Source organism: Poromitra crassiceps (assembly GCF_964638095.1).
Source record: "Poromitra crassiceps genome assembly, chromosome: 13".
NCBI lineage: Eukaryota > Metazoa > Chordata > Actinopteri > Beryciformes > Melamphaidae > Poromitra > Poromitra crassiceps.
Genome location: NC_139644.1, coordinates 36,148,696 through 36,166,640, shown reverse-complemented (window position 1 = coordinate 36,166,640; position 17,945 = coordinate 36,148,696). Strand labels below are relative to the sequence as shown.

The 17,945-nt window shown below is 43.8% G+C and overlaps 1 protein-coding gene across 1 annotated transcript in view; it reads left to right on the top strand.

The window, feature by feature from the left end:
• LOC310788530 (complement C1q tumor necrosis factor-related protein 6-like) overlaps positions 1 to 16,194 on the top strand; it is a gene marked incomplete at its 5' end in the record, with an annotated part of 22,473 nt that extends 6,279 nt beyond the window's left edge. The window contains 2 exons of the mRNA XM_083650068.1: positions 4,397 to 4,612; positions 14,542 to 16,194. Of these exons, the coding sequence (XP_083506194.1) occupies positions 4,397 to 4,612; positions 14,542 to 15,089 (764 nt within the window). The 3' untranslated portion in view covers positions 15,090 to 16,194. The remainder of the gene's footprint in view (positions 1 to 4,396; positions 4,613 to 14,541) is intronic.
• Between the last annotated feature and the right edge of the window lie 1,751 nt (positions 16,195 to 17,945).

Here is a 17,945-nt window from a genome sequence, read left to right as displayed (position 1 = left end):
AAATATGCCGAAATAGCCTACAGTAGAAATGTGCAATGTTTCATAATTATATTTATAGTGTTTTGTTTCGGCTCTGCACATGAGATAGGTTGCAGCAGCAGTGAGAGTCAGACAGCTGCTGAACGCATCACAGTCGCACCCGGTCAACTTTTGACCTTCACATCCTGCCCTGCAAGGCTGGGAAAACTTGAGGTCAACATATACTTTTTCCCCCCAGGTTTTTGCGTGGGAGCAGTTAGCCGGTCAAATCAAACCCTTTTTGGTATAATGTTTCCATTAGGCCTAAATAGCAACTTCTCACTTTTTTCTTTTATAGGCTAAACAAAGGAAGGAATTCCAGCAGTTTTTACACTTGCACAAAACGTGCAGCGAATTTCCAGATTCATTTCAGGGTTTTCCATGAAGTTGTTATGCAATATCCTGGGTTGGTGCTGTACTGCCATATATCAAACACACTAATGGGCAATGTCTCCAAACACACATGGTCCTTGTTGATTAAATGTGGAAATCTCAACATAATTCCTACAGGAGCCACAGATTTCCACTGTCATGATGAATGGACTGGATAAAACACTGTTTGGACCAAAGATAATAAACCTTCTCTTTATAACGCAGAGGCTGTTGGAAATACATCAGCGCACCCACGCCAGGGAATGTCCAGTATTATAGCCTACTAACAGTTGATCTCCTTCAAACACGTCCCAGAAGAACACTGAATGTCAAACTCCATTAGGCTTAGGCTGCTACTGCTAACACGCTTTACAATAAGGGTCATTCAATGAAGCGTTATAGTTAACTGTCAATGAATGTGTCTAGTAAATGTTTACTAATGTGTTCCTGTTATAGTTTAGGGTTAGTTAATGGTTATAGTTGGGGTTAATAAACACCATTAACTAATGATTAATTGAGTGACCCTTATTGTAAAGTGCTACAGGCATACTGTATGTTAGCTTTCCCACGGGCTGCTGACCAATAGAGACACTGCATGAAATAGGCCACGCCCATCACGGGGGAAAGCGCTCCATTCACTCCCACACACCAGCGTCATTTTCCTTGAATTAAACATAGCTAAAAGCTGTTGTGTGGTGGGCTGCACACACAACAAATGTAAAAAATCACCAATTAAAGTTTTTAATTAAAGCAAAACAAGGAAGCCATTGAGAATTGGCGAGAAGAAAAATGTGGTTCTAGCTGTCAGGGAAGTAAGTTGTAGTGTTCAACGTCCGTATTATGATCTTTGTGTGCAACACGCGACCATGCACGCGACGCGATGTAGGAGAACGCCAGTTCATCAGTGCAATCGGCTGCTGTTGTGTTTGACTGGGATGCAAACCGGTAGACTCTGAGGTGACGATGGCACATGACTGAAAATCTATGTACTCAGTGGAGAGTGTATTTTTCAGCCTGTCCTCACAAGGAAAACGACAACATTGGTCGATTTTCAAGGGGGTTAAAACGACTATAGGAATGCCTCTTGCGGTCATGTGAGTAAATTGCATGTGTGCAGTGCATATATCCTACACTAGAGTCAGGAGCTGTAAACAGGAAGTAGCGGCAACCTCTGGCAGTCTTTAACGTAACGACAGTCTGATATTGAAATAGCTCGCAATGCCAACCTGTCAAAAACTGACATTCGGTCAGGACCCCCATGAGACCCCGAAGAGAAAGGTAGCCCCCCCTCCATCAGAAATCAACGACGTGGGAGAGGCGAGGGCTAGTCACACGTCACGTGACCACTAGTCACGTGACCTTGTCCCATCAGACATTGACGTTGTGTGTGAGGCAACCTCCAGCTGTCTTGAATGGAACGACAATCTGCGGTTTAACAGAGCTGCCAAGGGACTGTTGTGATCGGTCTTAACCATCAATATTTGCTCATTTTCTTATATGATTATACACTGAGCGAACACCGAGCCTCTCCTGCTGTCACCACTACAGCGGTGGCGTCGAAACATGATGAAAAGACACAAGGACACTCGCTCATATATGTAGTTTTTGGAGCAATTGGAAATCGACTTATTCTGTTGTTTCGATATGATGACGTGTTTTATTTTTCACTGTTTTTTACTTCTGTGCTCAACCTCAAATGATGATGCCGGTGTCGATGCAGATCGCCTTCAGAAATAGCTCGCATTTGATTGGCTGTACGTCGGGCACGTGGTGGGATTAACGTGGGCAAAATGGCCGACCGTTTTAGATTAGCTAACAAGCTAACACTAAGCTACTGATGTTATCAGACATGATAGACATTAAAAATATGAATCAGAGTTAGGGTTAGGGGTCAGGTTTAGCGTTAGGGTTTGGGTTAGGGTTAGACCCCATTATGGACCCCGAGCCGAGCCAAATCCGTAACCCGAGTAGAATCCGTACCTACACCGGTTCAGCCATCACAACTGTGTGGAAAATCCTGCAGACTGCACTTCATTACACTAATCATCAAGCATGGTCAGCATTGCTCTGTCTATCCATCCTCTATCAACCCATAAACACCTGTGGTTTCTGTCTATCCATCCTCTATCAACCCATAAACACCTGTGGTTTCTGTCTATCCATCCTCTATCAACCCATAAACACCGGTGGTCTATCCATCCTCTATCAACCCATAAACACCTGTGGTTTCTGTCTATCCATCCTCTATCAACCCATAAACACCTGTTGTCTATCCATCCTCTATCAACCCATAAACACCTGTAGTTTCTGTCTATCCATCCTCTATCAACCCATAAACACCTGTAGTTTCTGTCTATCCATCCTCTATCAACCCATAAACACCTGTTGTCTATCCATCCTCTATCAACCCATAAACACCTGTGGTTTCTGTCTATCCATCCTCTATCAACCCATAAACACCAGTGGTTTCTGTCTATCCATCCTCTATCAACCCATAAACACCTGTGGTTTCTGTCTATCCATCCTCTATCAACCCATAAACACCTGTAGTTTCTGTCTATCCATCCTCTATCAACCCATAAACACCTGTAGTTTCTGTCTATCCATCCTCTATCAACCCATAAACACCTGTAGTTTCTGTCTATCCATCCTCTATCAACCCATAAACACCTGTAGTTTCTGTCTATCCATCCTCTATCAACCCATAAACACCAGTGGTTTCTGTCTATCCATCCTCTATCAACCCATAAACACCTGTGGTTTCTGTCTATCCATCCTCTATCAACCCATAAACACCTGTAGTTTCTGTCTATCCATCCTCTATCAACCCATAAACACCTGTAGTTTCTGTCTATCCATCCTCTATCAACCCATAAACACCTGTGGTTTCTGTCTATCCATCCTCTATCAACCCATAAACACCTGTTGTCTATCCATCCTCTATCAACCCATAAACACCTGTGGTTTCTGTCTATCCATCCTCTATCAACCCATAAACACCAGTGGTTTCTGTCTATCCATCCTCTATCAACCCATAAACACCTGTAGTTTCTGTCTATCCATGCTCTATCAACCCAGCCTGTGCTTTCTGTTGCATTCTGCTCTTTTTTCCACCATTCTTGACTCTTCTGTCCTCTCTTTCGGCTAGTTTTGTCTGGCTCAGGAGGATCTCAGTTTCCTCTCTCAAGCTTTCCAGTTGTCCGGGAATGACATCTAGGACGCATAATGGTCCTTTTTGCCAAACAGCTGCTTAGAGACATTAGCGAGTACATGTGTTTTTACTGTTGAATGGAAGAGCTATTCAACACGCTCAGATTTCACCTTACTTAACATGTAAGGGGTTTGATATGTGTTTTCAGTGTGTGACCTGAATGATAATCTCTTAACTCTTAACCTTAAACTTTCATTGACTGTTCCTCCCAATTCAACTTGCTATTTTATAATAACAAATATCTTGATTTCTTTAATGAATGCACAGCTGGAAAAACAGTCATAGCAGAATATTTGACTGGCTGTCTATTGGCCCCAAATCAGGAAAGCACACAAACATGCTGTCAAGCCTAGATAATTTTCCGTTTTCCGTTATTACCAATCAGGTGATAAACACATTAACTTTTGATTTTTAATCTGCTAAATGTAGCCTCACTTTTTGCACGCTTGCTACACTGCTGCACACCATCTCTCCACCCTCAAATGGACTTTTTTAATGTTTTGATGTGCTTACACTGAGTGTGGAAGCAGGGAGTGACTGTATTTAGGCACTTCCCTCACACACACACACACACACACACACACACACACACACACACACACACACACACACACACACTCTAATCCATCATTTACCATGAGTGCAACACAGGCTACAATAGGCTTAAATGACTAAATCAGCAACGCCGAGTAACCAGTAGAAAGGAATTCAAAGGTCAGAGGCCAACGAGTTTCAATGGTTTGTTTTGTTTCTTTTCTTTTGTTTAGTTTCTCTTGTCCCCTGCTCTGGCTTCAGGCACGGCCATGTTTGGTGTCCTCGTCCTGCTCCCTGGCCTTCTGTCCCTGTCCTCCCCGGTGGCCACGGTGCCCGCCTCCAGCGCCCCTCCTGCTCCCTGCAGACGTTGCTGTGACCACCTGGAGCCAGCAGAGGGCAGCGCAGAACAGCCTCCCACCACAGGGCTCAACCACATGCCGGAGGTCCACGCCTACATCAACATGACCATCCTCAAAGGTAGATTACTACAGCAGAGCGACTTGACAGATGTGTCATGTTTGTAAAAGTGAAAAGTTATCCCATAATAGAAAAAAAAGTAAATGAATCGGTACAGAAAGCAAGTTTGATTATAATTATTTTAAGTGATTTAAAAGACTGTAAGCTCCTCAGGCCGGTTGTTGTTTCTACCACATAGGGGTTAGGGGCCCTAATTAAAAACTCCGCTCAGCTGTGCTCCTCCATTATGGAGCTCTCCATGGTGCTGAACCCGTGTTGACTCATTTTGGCAATGCACTAATTCCATTTTTGCCCATTTAGTCGGCCCTAATTACTTAATTATCTAAAATCCAGCTACTTTGGTCACTCGCAGGGGTGCTCTGTACACTTCCTGATTCAGCGTGATCACAGGTAAAATGGCATAGCTGTGCCCGCACACCATTTCTACTCACACACAGAGACTTTGCATTCTTAGTTATTTAAGTGTTTTTATTTGCAAGGTAGAGTACGGTACACATTGGTTGCAATCAGACAATCTCCAATGAAACAATAAGTAACTCAGAATGTACAGTCTCCCTCTATTTTCTTTTTCACAAATAACCAACAAAAAAAAACAGACAAGAAAAGAAAAGAAACATACACACACACACACACACACACACACACACACACACACACACACACTAAAGGTTATGCATGGCATAGGGTCCCACACGAGTCACCCATCATCCCTAACCTCGTCAAGGTAGGCCAGAAACGGGCCCCAAACAACCGGAAATCTCCAGAGTGAGTTGATTCTCAGGAACCTAAGTCTCTCCATCCATATGACAGAGATCATACCCGCCAACCATGGCTGAAAAGATGGTGGGGAGGGGGACTTCCTGTAAAATGAGTTTCTTAGCAACGATTGTCCCCTGTGTCAGAGCTTGCTGCACAGCTGTAGGAAAGCTCAAAGAGGAGTCCGAGCAGCCGAAGATGGCGAGCTCTGCCTCCGGCTGAAGGGTCACTTTGTAGGCCTTAGAGTACCAGTCGAATACTTTGCCCTCCGATACATGACACCTGTCACACAGTGGTGGATGGTAAATTATGGTTAGAATAGTGAAGACCGTGAGTGATTTTTAAATTGAATCAGTTGGTGTCTAATATTAACTGAACAGAGTTGTATCACAGACAGACTCATATTCCATAGAATATCAGATAAGTCAATGCCAAGTTCCCCCTGCCAAGCTTCTCTAATCCTCTCAGTAGAGGCTGTGGTACAATTGTCAAACAGACATACAAATCTAGAAATAAGATGCTTGGAGTGAGGAGGGCTCAGCAGCACATCGAAAAAGGCATGTTCATGTGGGAGCACTTCAAAAGAGCGAATCTTGGACCGAACATAATTTCTGAGTTGCAGGAATCTGAGCCAGTTCGTGCCGGGCAGCTCAAACTGCCTCTTTAGTAGATCAAAGGATGCAAAATGGCCATCTATGTATAGGTCCTTGATGGAAACTAGCCCCTTCTCACTCCAAGCATGGTAGTTTCTGTCTGACCATGGAGGCAGAAAAGTGTGATTGAAACAAATTGGCGTATAGACAGAAACATCCGGTAAACTCTAAACACTCCTAATTTGGTTTAGAATTCTGACAGAGTTTTTGACAACAAAACATAGATTTCCCAAGGTCCCAGGGTTCTCCAGCCTAGCAAATAGCAAATAGTCTAAGCGAGAGGAAATAAAGGTGGGAATGTCTTTCTCCAAGTCAGTGAGGATAGGATTCATTTAAAGTCGTCAAGTAAACTTGAATTGTATAGCAGCTCTTTATCACACTTCGTATCTCAAAGGCGTTCACAACACCCACATCATGAAACAAGAGATAAAACCCCAAGAGGAAAACACCCATTAAGTAATTTAGAATGCCATCTTTTCACTCCATATTTCTGCCCTGGCGGCCTGTTTTTAATTAGGAGCCCAAAATATAAAATCTGAAAAAACCCGCACCACGCTCTTGAACTTAATTAAGATGCAATGAGGTTTTCACATATTTCATTTCTGTATGAATGTTGATTGATTGCACAAGAGCTGGAATGAAATGCTCACTATCAGTAATCAACTAAAAAGCAGTCACGCCAGGCCTGTGCTTGCACAAGGTCCAGAAGTCTTGCTATCATTATTACATTTGTGGTTTTGTTTGACTCGATAAAATGAGTGAAAACACGTTTTTAGCGCCATTAAGAAAACAATTGTATGATCCCAAAAGCCATCAGACTTTATTCATATTTCATTGCTGTAAGACTAAAAACGACATCACTATTGCAATCTATAAGTATTTGTTATTATTACTACAAGTCATCAGTCTGATGTTGAAAAATTACATTTCTAGTCGTTTATTTAATTTTTTTTTTTTTTTTACATTAAATGACCTCATGCTATCAGTTACATTTTCCAACACATTCTGAATGGGATTCACTGGTCCAAGTTAAATGAATTGTATCCTTTGACAATTGTTTGGAGAGCATACAAATATACAGATACATTTAATATCAAGCACAAATGCAAATTTCAAAATGATAACAAATAACTATATTTTGCACATGATCTCACACATATCCAAACACTGCAGTTTTGCAGTCATTTAGTAGTTGATGCCAGCAAGGTCATTTCTGAATGAATGACATCATCATGACATCATCACCTTTAACATTACTGTCAAACTAAACAAGTATCTGCAAAACTGCAAAAATAGTCTAAATATGAATTTCCTACACAATGCAATATGTACAGTGCGAGAAGAGGCAGTGGGCGGGTGTGCGTGTTTGGGGGGTGAGTGGGCGGGTGTGTGTGTGTGGGGGGGTGATGGGTGAGTGTGTGTGTGTGTGTGTGTGTGTGTGTGTGTGTGTGTGTGTGTGTGTGTGTGTGTGTGTGTGTGTGTGTGGGTGTGGGTGGTGTTTGTTTGGTGGTGCGATGCATCAGTCTTCAGTCTTTAATGTGATGTTGTGATTGTAATCACTTTTCCCTCCGTTTAGTTGTGAGATTTTCCATTTTTCATTTCATTCATACAAAGTCTCTCCTCTTCCCTATCCTACCACTTCCTCCTCATCCTCCTCTTCCATCACTGCTGTCCCCATGTTGTCTGACTGCATCTCTAGCTTCCTCCTTCACTCTGGTCTTCAGGACCACAGCGACCACAGCGCAGATTAGTCCAAGCAGACCGAAGCTCACCAGTGAAGCCCGCGCTGCAAAGGACCAGGAGTCGCTGCCAAAGGGCTCCTGATAGGTTAACATGATCTTGTTTGTTGATTCACACATAGTATTCAGGTCATCTTTACGGACAAAAACAGAACACCAGTACTCCCCTTTGTCCTGTAGCGAGAGGTTAGACAGGATCAGAGTGGCGTCGGAAGAAGACAGGTTAGCCCTCCTCTTCAGATCATCAGGAAGCTCTCTGTAGTGGTGCAGCGAGTCCAGGACCAGAACGACACCATGATGGCGGGCTGTCCGTACAAACCACACCACAAATTGTCTCTCTTCTAGGTCGGAGGAGTTACAGCTGAGATTGACTTGTCCTCCCACTGAGAAGAGCTGGATTTGAGCTTCAGGCTCGAGGCACACCAACAGATTGAAGCCACTGCCAAATCTAGCATGACATCTAAAAAACCCTGAATGGTTGAGCATAAGGAATGGGATGACCAGGGAGTAATTCCCAGTCTCTCGTGCTTCCAATTGGAAGCACGAGCATCTCATGGGATCCAATGCACCTCTGTCCATCTAGTACCAAACATTTGAACATGGTTATGTCATCAATGGTGATGTCGGAGATGCGGAGTGTGGAACTGTTCTTCAACATCTGAACCTGGCGCTTCGGGGATGCAGTTCCCTCTGAAAATATTCTGTTCCAGCCCCAAAAGTCTGATTGTTTTTTCCCCCATGTCCTCTTTTTTCTCTTTCGTTTTGAGTTCCAGATAAATTAATTTACTTCATTTCAAGAGAATACGTGAATCATACAAGTTTGACGGGAAGGAATGAGTCACATATTGGCCCCTATCGTTGCATCGGCGCAGTTTCTAGGCCGAGCGGCAGGCGCAGATCAAAGCAGTGGGCGTGGACAGGCGCACTTGATATCGTCGTGCTGGCGCTAGATGCAGCCCAAAGCATTACAACCACGCCTTTTAGGCGTAAAATTATGCACCATCATGCTCATTGGATAAGTGCAATAAACGAATCGCACGCTTGCCTTTTTAGCTCCAATTCCAGTGATCCCGCAAAACCAGACGAAAGCCAAACGCTCTGCCCCCCCCCCCTCCCTTCATCCAGCCTGTCTGTCTGCATTATAGGCTATTATTCCATATTATTATGCTTCTCAAACCAATCTAACTGCAGTTTCAATACTGCAAGCATGTAAATACGCTACACTATAGCAAGATCAAAGTGAAAATAATGTTCTATGCATCAGCTAGAAAAATATAGCCTATTAGATTGGTGAAAGTTTGTCCAGAAAGATATCATTTTCTCTCGCCTGCTGCAGGAAGGATGATGCACATAAATATACCCTACATTATGTCAAGTCATTGCATAAATGTGTTTTTATTGTAAAACTAAATGTGAAATAGGGCCAAGTTATTGGAGGGACATCACAGTATAGCAGATGCCATTAGAAGCGCGTTCCGAAGCGCGTTCCGCTGTTACTTCTCTAAATCACGTTAACTCGACAAGGGGTATATATAGGCCCAGGAGGACATATATGTTTCACATAGGGTGGTGTTTTCATTTCGATGTTTTATTTGGTCCAATATTGAAATGTTGACAATGGCAGGCTGTGTTACCATTACACATTAATTTAGAACTACCTTTTATATCTATTTTGGCTCATTTGGTGGCTATTTAGTAGCGAAATGAAGAAACACAATGCATGCTGGGAACTCAGAGAGAGAGAGAGAGAAGGGTGACAGAGAAGAAGCAGTGAAGGCACAGAATTAGGCCTGCTTTTCAAAAGCGCAAAGCGCTAAATGTAGGCCAGGTCCCAAGATATCACTAGGCTGGTATTTAGCGCCGACACGCCCACTTTGGGACTGCGCCACGCCCATTCGGCCTAAAGCGCATTTGGCAGCCTAAAGCCTATTGCTATCTTGCCGAAACAGGCGCAAGGCACGTTTTTTTGCGGTTAAGGCCCGTAATAGCGCCGATGGCCTGTGGGAGAATAGAGCCCATTGACTTGAAATTGAAAGTGAAAGTGAATTGACGTCATTCAAAATTGTCCAGGCCAGGGGATGACATGGAGCCCCGTTAGGGAGGTTTCAATGCCACTGCAAATTTTCCATTGGTTCTTTAATGGATAGGGGTTTGTGGTCACTGCCGTGGAGTAAAGTTTGTCAGGCCTCAGGGGGCCCTAATGGACTGGGGCCCCAAGCAGTTGCCTGCCTTGCCTGTTCACAAGTTGCCCCTCTGATGATATGGGGTATGTTCGAGTATGTCTCACGTGTGACTTTGTGATGTTGTGATGAAATGCCTTGTGATTATGCTGCAAAACAATTCTCCCGCGGCGGCAAATCAAGTCTCTCTGTCTCTCCTCCACGGGGACAAATACAGCCTCCATCTCTCCTGCCTGCTTTTTGCACTTTGGGGACACAACTGGGTCAGAGAGGACGAACCTTGGACGCCTTCCAGAGGAGACGGCGTGCCGTGAAGACAAAATATGATGTGTTCGGAGTACAAATCAAAGGGAAATAATACGTTTGGACGGGATGGCACCACGGCAGAATATGTAATGTGAGAAGATGGCATGGAGACAGACGCTGGCTCGGGCAAAGGATGCCGAGAGGAGAGATGAGAGACAGTCTGAAGGATGAAGTTCATTCATTCACCCCCAGTGGCCGACTCACTGCTGCTGACACTTTCTATGTGAGCTTCCCAAACACAGCAAGTGGACTCGTGCAACAGTTTGTCTTGCATTGTGCGTGTCTCCAACACCAATATGGCTCGTAGGAGTTTTTGCGCCAGAGGTCTTGCAGTGAAGATGATGGGAGGGGAGGGGGGGGGGGGGGGGGGGAGAAAAACCCACTTACCAGTCTCGGAGGCAGAGGACACAGCAGCCATCTTGTGCGAGGAACCTCTGGCTGCTTCTTCCTCCTCGGCCCCCCTCCTCCTTCTCCTTCTCGCCTCCAGGGTGCCGGTGTTATGCCGAGAAATGCCCCCCCGGCGAGAATGCCCCCCCTGCTCTATAACGAGTGAGAGCGAGCGGGGGGGAAGGGGGGGGTTGAGTAAATCTATGAAGCCTCGTTTCTTCTCAATGTCACCAGCTGATATTTATGGCTGTTTGTGAGTGACATTGAGAGGTTACACACTCCAAAAACATGTCATTTCTCTGTACTTACAGGCTAAGTAGAGGGTATGATGTGAATTTACCCTGTAAGAAGCCTACTTGTACCAAATCTGTACTTAGGTTACAGGGCAAGTGTTGTGTTGTTGTGCAATTAGGCCAAATCTGGTACCCTGTACTTATATAATAAGATTAGTCTTTAAACAGTAGCCTAATGTTGACCTACATTGGGAGCTGTGTCTCACAACTCAACCCCCCCCCCCCCCCTCCGCTCGCTCTCACTCGTTATGAGACAAGGAAACGAGGCTTCATAGATTTACTCAACCCCCCCCCCCCCCCCGCTCGCTCTCACTCGTTATAGAGCAGGGGGGGCATTCTCGCCGGGGGGGCATTTCTCGGCATAACACCTGTCCTCGTCTGCTTGGTCCTCTTCAGAAAACGGGCAGCAGCTGCGGGGCGACGCGTCCCGAGCGGTGATCTGCAGAGGGCTGCTGCTGGCTGCTCAAATACTCCGTCTGGAACCAAAACATATCGGAGCTGGTCATCATTCCATACCGTCCAGAGTCAGCCTCAGTCAGGTTCAGGATTTCGAAAGACGTACCAAAACTCCCAGTGCGAATTCGATTCCCCATGCTCTGACGCAGTGCAGACTCTCCCCGAAGCAGGCCAAATGTGTTCCATAAGGGTCGGCGTCCTTCAGTTGTGTCTTTAAAGATATAGAATCTATTGTCCATTGTTGGAATTGAACAATTTCCATCCTTTCTTTCTAGCAAGTACAGTAGATGTCGGGCTCAGCATAGTTTCTGCTCACAAGAACTGTCAGCAGAAAGCTGAGCTTTTTCACTGAAGCCATGTTGTTGGAGGTGATGAACTCTGATAGGAGTAATGGCAGTTCGGTCAGCCTCTGGATTTATATGAACTCTTACCGGCATCATATCTTTTCATATCTGTGTACGTGTGTGTGTGTGTGTGTGTGTGTGTGTGTGTGTGTGTGTGTGTGTGTGTGTGTGTGTGTGTGTGTGTGTGTGTGTGTGTGTGTGTGTGTGTGTGTGTGTGTGTGTGTGTGTGTGTGTGTGTGTGTGTTGTATGTATTTGTGTGTATGGGGATGTGCATGTTTCTGTGAAGCACATGACTATCTATTCATCAGTTGAAATTACACAGAAAATGTTCTTTTCCTGCTGTGGGCAGAATAAACATGTCGCTTCCCTTTTTAAGATAACATTTAGCATTTTATGATGATCACCATTATAATGTAGCTGACATGCCAGCCACATTCAAGACATCAATCAGAATTGCATGTATTCCAAAATGTGAAGATTCAAAACCTCTCATGTTCAAAGGACACACTTTCTGGGGGTTGAGAAATAGTTAAACATTTTCACTGCATGCACATGATGACAAAATGCTGAGTGTGTGCAGACTGATGAGCATAGTATGTTAGGCTATACCATGAGTATGTGCAGACTGTTAGGCTATACCATGAGTATGTGCAGACTGTTAGGCTATACCATGAGTATGTGCAGACTGTTAGGCTATACCATGAGTATGTGCAGACTGTTAGGCTATACCATGAGTATGTGTAGACTGTTAGGCTATACCATGAGTATGTGCAGACTGTTAGGCTATACCATGAGTATGTGCAGACTGTTAGGCTATACCATGAGTATGTGCAGACTGTTAGGCTATACCATGAGTATGTGCAGTCTGTTAGGCTATACCATGAGTATGTGCAGACTGTTAAGCTATACCATGAGTATGTGCAGACTGTTAGGCTATACCATGAGTATGTGCAGTCTGTTAGGCTATACCATGAGTATGTGCAGACTGTTAGGCTATACCATGAGTATGTGCAGTCTGTTAGGCTATACCATGAGTATGTGCAGACTGTTAGGCTATACCATGAGTATGTGCAGACTGTTAGGCTGCTATACCATGAGTATGTGCAGACTGTTAGGCTATACCATGAGTATGTGTAGACTGTTAGGCTATACCATGAGTATGTGCAGTCTGTTAGGCTATACCATGAGTATGTGCAGACTGTTAGGCTATACCATGAGTATGTGCAGACTGTTAGGCTATACCATGAGTATGTGCAGACTGTTAGGCTATACCATGAGTATGTGCAGACTGTTAGGCTATACCATGAGTATGTGCAGACTGTTAGGCTATACCATGAGTATGTGCAGTCTGTTAGGCTATACCATGAGTATGTGCAGTCTGTTAGGCTATACCATGAGTATGTGTAGACTGTTAGGCTATACCATGAGTATGTGCAGTCTGTTAGGCTGCTATACCATGAGTATGTGCAGACTGTTAGGCTATACCATGAGTATGTGCAGACTGTTAGGCTGCTATACCATGAGTATGTGCAGACTGTTAGGCTATACCATGAGTATGTGCAGACTGTTAGGCTATACCATGAGTATGTGCAGACTGTTAGGCTATACCATGAGTATGTGCAGACTGTTAGGCTATACCATGAGTATGTGCAGACTGTTAGGCTATACCATGAGTATGTGCAGACTGTTAGGCTATACCATGAGTATGTGCAGACTGTTAAGCTATACCATGAGTATGTGCAGTCTGTTAAGCTATACCATGAGTATGTGCAGACTGTTAAGCTATACCATGAGTATGTGCAGACTGTTAGGCTATACCATGAGTATGTGCAGACTGTTAGGCTATACCATGAGTATGTGCAGTCTGTTAGGCTATACCATGAGTATGTGCAGTCTGTTAGGCTATACCATGAGTATGTGCAGACTGTTAGGCTATACCATGAGTATGTGCAGACTGTTAGGCTATACCATGAGTATGTGCAGTCTGTTAGGCTATACCATGAGTATGTGCAGACTGTTAGGCTATACCATGAGTATGTGCAGACTGTTAGGCTATACCATGAGTATGTGCAGACTGTTAGGCTATACCATGAGAATGTGCAGACTGTTAGGCTATACCATGAGTATGTGCAGACTGTTAGGCTATACCATGAGTATGTGCAGACTGTTAGGCTATACCATGAGTATGTGCAGACTGTTAGGCTATACCATATGACAAAATGGCCCCTATAAGTGGCTCTGTGAAAGAAAGTGGGCTTTAGTGACAAGGTTCAGCTTCGGTGGCAATGTGGCAGAGAGAGTTAACGCAAGAAATGGCCGCCGTGTGAACATGGTGAATTGAACGATTAGTGGTTGGCGCTGCCTGTTTGGCTCACAAAAAGACGGTCCTACATGTGTTCAATTTCTGGTCGTTTCTGTTGTGTTTCCTGCTTACGTTGTAGCTGACATGGACCTTTCCAACATGGATAGTGCTTTGGAATAAAATCCTTCAACACTGCAGAAAGCTTGTGACCTTTTCTTCCTTTCTTCCTAGTTGACTCATCATGATTCTGCAGGACGTCACTGCCAAAAGAAACACAACATTGAGCAAATTGTATACATCATGTTACTTGTGCGATACTTAATGCATGCATATGTGAAGTGTTCAATATTTGACCTTGTCTGTGACAGTTTGTTGTGACTGCAGATCCAGAAGCATGTAGCGAGTTCCCACTGACCATTTGATGTTTTAAATCATCCCACCAGTTAGATGTCCCAAAACGTCCAATATCATTTTCTTACATTCTCATTTATTCGCATACCCATGTCTCACAGGTGACAAGGGTGACCGCGGCGACAGAGGGACACCAGGTAAAGCCGGACTAGAAGGCCCTCCAGGCTCCACGGGTCCCGAGGGTCCGAAAGGCACCAAGGGCCAGGCGGGACCTCCGGGAGACCCCTGCAAAGTCCAGCACTCCGCCTTCTCCGTCGGCCGTCGCAAATCCCTCCACAGCCTGGAGTACTACCAAGCTCTGGTCTTCGACACGGTCTTTGTCAACCTCCACGGCCACTTCGACATGTTCAAGGGGAAATTCTACTGCTACGTCCCGGGGATCTACTTCTTCAACGTCAACATCCACACCTGGAACTTCAAGGAGACGTACCTGCACATCATGCAGAACGAGGTGGAGCGGGCGATCGTCTACGCCCAGCCCAGCGACCGCTCCATCATGCAGAGTCAGAGCCTGATGCTGGTGCTGGGGCTGAACGACGAGGTGTGGATGCGTCTGTACAAGAGGGAGAGGGAGAACGCCATTTACAGCGACGACGTAGACATCTACATCACTTTCAACGGGTACCTCATCAAAGCCAGCGTGGCGTAAGAAAGAACCAGGGAGCGACGTTAAACTCTTAAGGCTGTTATTATGGAACACCCCAAACAATGGACTGACTTGGGACCAGCATAGTACTATTCATGTTGTTCTATACTTTCTTTGATACTTAAATAAAAACACATTCAGCAGATCCCGCCATGTCCTCTGAATCTCCACAATTCTCGTGACTTTGGGCGATACCTCATAGAAAAAGTAATACCTACTCAGTGATACTCAGTTCAACTCAATAGCCTTAATGCACCAATTGACAAATGTTTTGCATAGTTGAGATTTTGAAAGTATGTACAGTATTTGGGGAGTACTTTGATTCTCCAAGAAGACTTTGAGGAGGACTCCAAGACCAAACATGATCCTCCTCCCACACTTTCCTGGACAGATGCAACAAAAACACTGTTTGGAGATTTTTGTTTAAATGCAAAATGGGTCTTGGGAGTAGATCCTGACATGTCAAAAGTACATGTTTCTATGAGGCTGGTTCACAGGAGACCAAATTCCTTCCTGGTCTGGCAGGTTTAGCCTATGATGCTGATATTCCTTACTAAAAGCTGAGCCAGCACAAATAAACAGCTGCAGAGCCAGTTCAGCAGTGATGCGTTAATAATATTCAGAGAAAGGCCTCCGATAGCCTACAGAGAAATGAGATGACGGATCGCAAAACGAAACGATTTGTCTTGGCTTGATCTTGATCTCCGCTGAAGAAGGGGAAGTGAGGCCATATTTAAATAATTGGGCATGATAAGAAAGGCATAGTAGGCTATGCCGTTTCTGCACGTGCACATTGAGAAGTGTGTATTCTTTTCCCAATCAGTGCTTGTTTAACAGTGGGTCTAACAGTAAGGTCAAGTTCTATAGGTGCTACATCATGGTGCTAAAACTCAACGTTGTTCTGTGTGCAGTTAGAACAGGAAGTGACACACGCACACTGTCTTCACTTGCTCAAACAGGAATTTAATACACATTTCGGGATCTTTTTCAAGTATTGTGTGTGCAGTAAAATGATTTGGGTCCATAAAATTGTAATTTTACCATGAAACATGTCTTGTGCCAGTAAGTCTGAATCTGGATTTCAAACTGTACACGTTAAATTGTCTTTTGCTGTTAAAGTATACTACTTGAATGTCTGGTGCTGAAACAAGTTTGCCTGAAGATGATGATGTTCGTCCCTCTCTGTCATACTGTAAAAGCAGATGTAAATATACTGTAGTGTTAAGATCAATAAATAATGAATTGTATATTGTCCATAGACTGCAAACCACTTCCGGCTGGGTGTCGCAATGAATATTTTAATAAACACATTCACACACTGACACCTTGAGGACGCCATGGGGAATTGTTGAGTAATTCATTCATTGGTTGCACTCATGCAATTCAGTGTTTATGTGTTGCAGCCAGTGTTGGGCATGTTACTTTCAAAATGTAATATACTACATATTACTAGTTACTTTCATTTGAAAGTAATAAGTTACTTTACAATATTACTGTCTGTGTAGAGTAACTTGTTACTTATTACACTACTTTTGCATTACTTTCACCAAAACAACAGCAGCAGCAGAATGACATTGCTGCCCCGGAACCATCCTGAGAAATAATGTCAACCGCCTTGAAGTCAGTGTAAACAATCCAAAATTCTAAATGTTATTCTTTTCCTTTGTTATTGTCATCTGTAGTGGTTATTTGCATAAAAACAGTTTGATTAGGAAATTATTGTATCTTTATTTAAATATGTGCTTTGATTTAAAAAAAAATATGTACCTCAATTTGTAACTTGAGTTACTTGACAACTTAACTGGTATAATATTACTGAAATCCTATAAGTAATAAATGTATATTACTGAGTTACTGCTAAAAGTAATATATTACATGTAATATGTTACTTTTGTAATGAGTTACCCCCAACACTGGTTGCAGCTGGAAGCATCCTTTTATGATACATGCATCCCATCTTGTCATGGTGTTTTTACAGATTCAGATACAGATTCCAGTATGAATCAGAGAGGTGAATATCAGGTGAGTATGAGAGGACAGCTGACTGGGAGTGGCTCTTTCAAGACTAAACATTCAGAGCGTTCCTCATATTTGCCCCGATGGTCAGTATTTCCTCAAACGTGGGTTTGGCAGTTCTCAAATGGAAATACAGCTTTGCTTCCAGAATGTGTACCAGTTGACTTTTCTTGTCATGTTTTCCCAATACCAATCTTCATAGGAAATCATGCCTTTTCTGAGTTTTTTCTACCCCATTGCTGTTTCTGGCTGCTATATCTCTGACTTTGTGTTGTTTCCACCAATGATTTTTTTTGTAATGTTCTTCTGTGTTTTGGGGTGTTATTTTTTCCCCTTTTATGTCCCATTCCAACAGGGTGATCGTGCCAAGCCTTCTTAGGGAAATTAACTCCAGTCTTCTTCCTGGTGTTGAGCGTTTGACAGAATCCTGAGGAACCCTACTCTGAGAGTTTCAGTTCACAACACTAATGTGTTGTTTGTATCATACTACGGCATGCCTATCTACTGTGTTCCCTCACAGCAAAGCATGTCCAGAGGGACACTGTAAAGCACACCCAACACAGAGGAGAGATGAGCAATGCATTCTTTTACGCACGCACTGGAGTCCAGTCATTTACAGGAAGAATGACAGCACAACAAATCTCCCATCATGCCTCACAACCTTTATTTCTCTTGTGCCATCACCAAATGAAGCATTACACCATAACACTGATGAAATATAACTGCAATAAATTAAGGTCAAGCAACAACAGTCTGCTACTTTGAATGAGAGGCTACAAGAAACAGTTGTTTCAAACAGCAGATTCCCTGGAGAATTCTCCACTTGTATTCTTCCCTCTGAAG